The 4,640-nt window shown below is 37.4% G+C and overlaps 1 protein-coding gene across 1 annotated transcript in view; it reads left to right on the top strand.

The window, feature by feature from the left end:
• Positions 1-3,514, top strand: part of LOC103398660 (ankyrin-1-like) — a 37,271-nt gene extending 33,757 nt beyond the window's left edge. The window contains 3 exon segments of the mRNA XM_025053717.1: positions 3-101; positions 1,647-1,745; positions 3,413-3,514. Coding sequence (XP_024909485.1) covers positions 3-101; positions 1,647-1,718 — 171 coding nt within the window. The 3' untranslated portion in view covers positions 1,719-1,745; positions 3,413-3,514.
• Positions 3,515-4,640: the final 1,126 nt, after the last annotated feature.

Genomic DNA, 4,640 nt, shown 5'->3' on the forward strand with positions numbered 1-4,640 from the left:
AGGGGGTTCAGGAGGTGTGCATGGAGGGTTCTCTGCAGGACGCCGAGCTGGATGCTGACGCTGAGCTGAGCTACGCAATCTTCGGTCGGGATGGCAGCAAGGTGGGATTCTGATCTACAGAAAGCTCTCTGTTTGCCAAAGGGTTTCACAGAACCTCAGAAGTGTGTTGTTAGCTATGATGTGCGGGAAGGAATGGACTGAAACCCTGCGGATTCGAACCACAAAATAGTGAATAATAGCTTATATAATCTAGTGTCATAACGGTTCTTAGCAGTCTGCCAGAGCAGCAAAGCTAGAGTATGCCCACATTTTAGGTTAGTAATAAACAATGATTCATATACAAGTGGAGCTATAAACAAAGTTGCACATGCTATGGTTTATTAAATGAGTGTGCTTGTATAGCATTAAAAACTGTAATTGTGTCAAAAATAATTCCCACAAACTCAGTTGTAAATTTAGACAAATTATCTCTGCAGACCAGGTCAAGGTAAAGCTTCCCTTACTGGGTATTGAGCGCTGAGCGCCTTGATATCTATGGTGCTTTTCAGCCACTTCCAGTTGGCTAAAAAAAGACCTTAGTATCATTTTTATGTTGCATTTATGATTTTAAAAATGAAATGCTGACTCTTAAACAGAAGGAGATAATTGTTAGATGTATGTTTGGTTGTTTGATTGGTAACCTACTGTAACATTAAAACTCATATGCAAGTATGCATTTCCATGTTCATCTACTTCATCTGAGAGGCATCACATCAGGCAGTTTTTGCTGTGATGCTGTTATGGCTTTGGTAGAGGTGCTCAAAAGTAATCACCCAATCATTTTTGTTACATAGATGCACTTTTACTTCATATGTGTGTTTCTTGGACAATCGTGTAGATGAATTTACTGTGGGACGTAGTGGTTATATTTTCATTTCTCGCGTTATAATTTTTCCAAACATTCTGTCTTCTTCCTTCATTAAAGTTTATAGTCCTTCAACTGTGACTGTGTGCTGTGTCACTTAAACTGTAAAAGTTAGATCCAGTATTAATTGCAATAAATATAGGTCTTAAGGAGAAATCTGGTTCTTAAGACAATAACATAACTTAATAAGCATTAGTTTTATCACAGATACAGATCGATGATTAACAACTTGGTTTATACGGCCTTAAATTATCTTATTTTTTAAATTGTCTTTTCTGCAGACAGTACTTTCTGAAGTACTTGAAATGACAACTCAACCAGATTATCTCCTTAATATTGTATTCTTCTCTTTGACGTTTTAACACATTTAGATATTTCAGACATAAAGGATGAAAATCTTAATATTATTTTTTGTGGCTAAAGGATTTCTTATCTTATCTCCAGCTGCCACCCATCACTTCTGTCCTGGCTTGACTGTTTTTAAATTTCCGTCTTTTCTTCCCTCTTCCCTCCCCCTTCTCATGTTTCTTTCTCATACCTGTTCCTTATATTTCTGTCTTGTGTTTGGTCTCCTTGTCACTTTGGCACCATTTTCCTCTTTTGCTTTCCTATCACAACTTTCCGTTTCTGTCCACTTCATCTTTTTAACTGTCCTATACTAATATTCCCTGCAACTCTTCTTTTGCTCTTGCCACCTCTTCTAAATTCCTCTCTGCCGCTAACTCCCTCTACCTTGATGTAGCCCGATACTGTGGATGTGAAGAAAGGTGCTCAAATAGTGAAATGTGCCAGTCTGCGGAGAGTTAAGCAGTGAAGCAGACTGAGTGCAGCGTCCCCTCAGGTATGGGACTAATCATTTAATCTGGTCTCACTGGGTTAAATGTAGCCGAATGTGCCTTTAATTCAATACTAATGATATGTAATGTGAGATTGGCACAGCAAAACAACAAGCACATGAACAGGTTTACTAATAAGACAATAATTAAATCTTAAAGGCTCAAACACATATTCTTTACTATAATCTTCCTTCACTGTACAAACATTCTCTTGGCCAGATAAAGGAAGCTGCTAACTCAACTAACATCCAGCCGGCCTGATATAAAGTTCAGTTTGATGCAGAACTGCATGCTTGATTTGAACTGCATCAAATCAAGCATGCAGCTTGCATGCTTGATTTGTGGAAATTAAAAAACCTGACAATATTATTTATAGTGCTTTGTAAATAAACTAGTTATCAAACTGCTTATTTTCAGGCATGTATACAGTTATATATGTGAATCACTCAAGGAGTCAGGTCATCAGTTTGACTATTTTGCTAAGGTTATTTGCTATCACACTCAAAATAAATCTTTATTGAACATTTTCTATTGTGCATTTACAGAATTGTTCTGGTATAATTCCATACACAGTGTTTGATGCAATGGATTATTACTGTTGCACAAAATTACTTTAGGTCTATCTGTTTTGCTGTGCATGATGTAGCTATTTGGGAAAAAAGGTTGGCACAATGTGCACTCAGCAAAACAAACCAGCCGAAAAAAGATCTCGTAACCTCTCAAGGTCACAGTCTCTGTGTACTGTATGTGTGTGTGGGTGTGTAGCAGTAAAAGGTACTTGCCTTTTCTAATGAAAAGGCCATGACATTGCTGAAGTCATTGATATTTCCAGCAACTTACTGCTGAATCCTAAACTACTTTTGCCAACCTTTTTTGTTTTTTGCTTTTGCAATTAACGCCTATACTGATACATGAGGATACAACTAAGCTCAATATTTAAGCTTTGGTCCATTGCAAGACTAATTTTAGATCTTTTGGAAAGACAAATTTGATATCATACAATTTTCAGAAAACCCGGCATTCTAGGGAAAAACTTTATCACTGCTGTGATAAATTGCCATTTTTAACCAAGCAAAAGCACTATTAAAATATTTCTGTTTTCACTGACATGGGAAAGGGTTTGGGAAGTTTTATGTGGATTTAAAAACATTTATTTTACTATGTGTATGTCACTATCTGTACTTATGATCACATAAAAGGGTTCAGGAGAAATCACTTAGAATTTATACCAATGGTGAAAACATCTGATAAATATGGATGAGCTTCAGGTTCTCAAGCTGTTCTCAACTGGTCTGCCCACGAGCCAGATCTGTCTCCCATTAAAAAGTCTGGGGTATAATGAAGATGATGAAATCTGGCAATAATGACCACAGACTGTTAAGCAGCTCAAGTCTTTCCTACAGCAAGAACAAGCTAAAACTTTACCAGCAAATTAGCAACAATTAGAATGCTCTGTCCTCAAACCATTAAAGATTTTACATGGGTTTTTCACTGAATTCCTAACATCATTAGGTTTATAGTTTAACTTCAAAAAGATCACATCTGCACTGACATACTGCAGCTTGGATGCTATGTGCTGAACATTAAGTTAACAAAAAAAAGCTTTGTTGTGCTCTGAAAAGACAAATGTTTGATATATCCTGACTTCTTGTTTCTTCACCTTCCTCTACAGATTTCTCTGCCAGAGTCCATCCCCTCACCAAAACCATCCTATATGGACACATGACCAGAAGCAGCTGACAGGAAGAAGAACGCACAGAAAAACATAAACAAATGACGAACACCTACAAAACCAACCCAATGATACCCATGGTGGCTATGCAACTAACTAATAGCACGTACCAGAAGAGAAGAATATGGATACACTTTTTATTAACTTTTTTTTAAAGGATCCATTGTGGGGAAAACCATCTATTACTAGGCTAGAAGCATGATTTCGTATATAAAAACAAAAAAATATATATACACAAACAAAAAAAACTAGCAACCCAAACGTGCTTCTTGTTATCTGTATGAGCATGAGTGACTGCTGCCGCATGGCCTGTCTTTAACTACAAATACCGGGGGAATACATGGGGGCGGGGGTTTTAAGAGTGGAGAAACATGGGGAGGAGACACAACTGTATAGGACAGGCATGCAAAAAATGGTTGGGTCAATCAGTGACCCATTTTCTAAATCAACAAGGAAATTTTGTCTGTTAAAATAAAGAATGAACAAAAAGAATAATACGGATTACATTATCTCTAGGCAACAGGTTACAACACCTCCAATTAGTCACACTCTGCACACTTCAGTTAACTATCTGTCCCAGTGTTCTCAAAGTCCAGTGAAGCTACAACTATCACCGAAGGATATTGATGTTGTACATACTATCAATGCACTAAAAAGCTCTACGTAACTGTGTTCAGTGTGCTGTTTCAGTAATAAGATCCCTACGTGATGCTGCTGTTTCAGGTACAGAAGAACTTCTTCCCCGATTTCCTTGTTTGGTTTGTTTGCTCTGAACCTGTGTTATTCTATATATCTTATGATCTTTGTGGGTAGAAGAACATACAAATGTTGTATTGCTCTGCCTGTTTCAAACATCAGGTTTCTGTGTTTTTTTTGTTTTATTTGTGCTTTACCATGTGCTTTTACCAGCTGTAGAAGAAAAGCTTTAATTGATTCATGTATTGTGGGTTTTTAAGCTTAGGGAGTCAGGCTATTACACTAAAACTGACTCCACCTGTAACAGTGAGGTATATGAAAAACAACAATCTGCTTCTCCATCCAAATCCTTTACTATTTTGGTCCACAGTGTACCGTCTTCCATGTGGGTACTGAATTAATCTCTTCACTACATGTTGCTTTTAAAGTACAGTACACAGTACCTCCACCTCCCACCCTTTCAGTCCGCCTT

Source organism: Cynoglossus semilaevis, unplaced genomic scaffold (assembly GCF_000523025.1).
Source record: "Cynoglossus semilaevis isolate Cse_v1.0 unplaced genomic scaffold, Cse_v1.0 scaffold1092, whole genome shotgun sequence".
Taxonomy (NCBI): Eukaryota; Metazoa; Chordata; class Actinopteri; order Pleuronectiformes; family Cynoglossidae; genus Cynoglossus; species Cynoglossus semilaevis.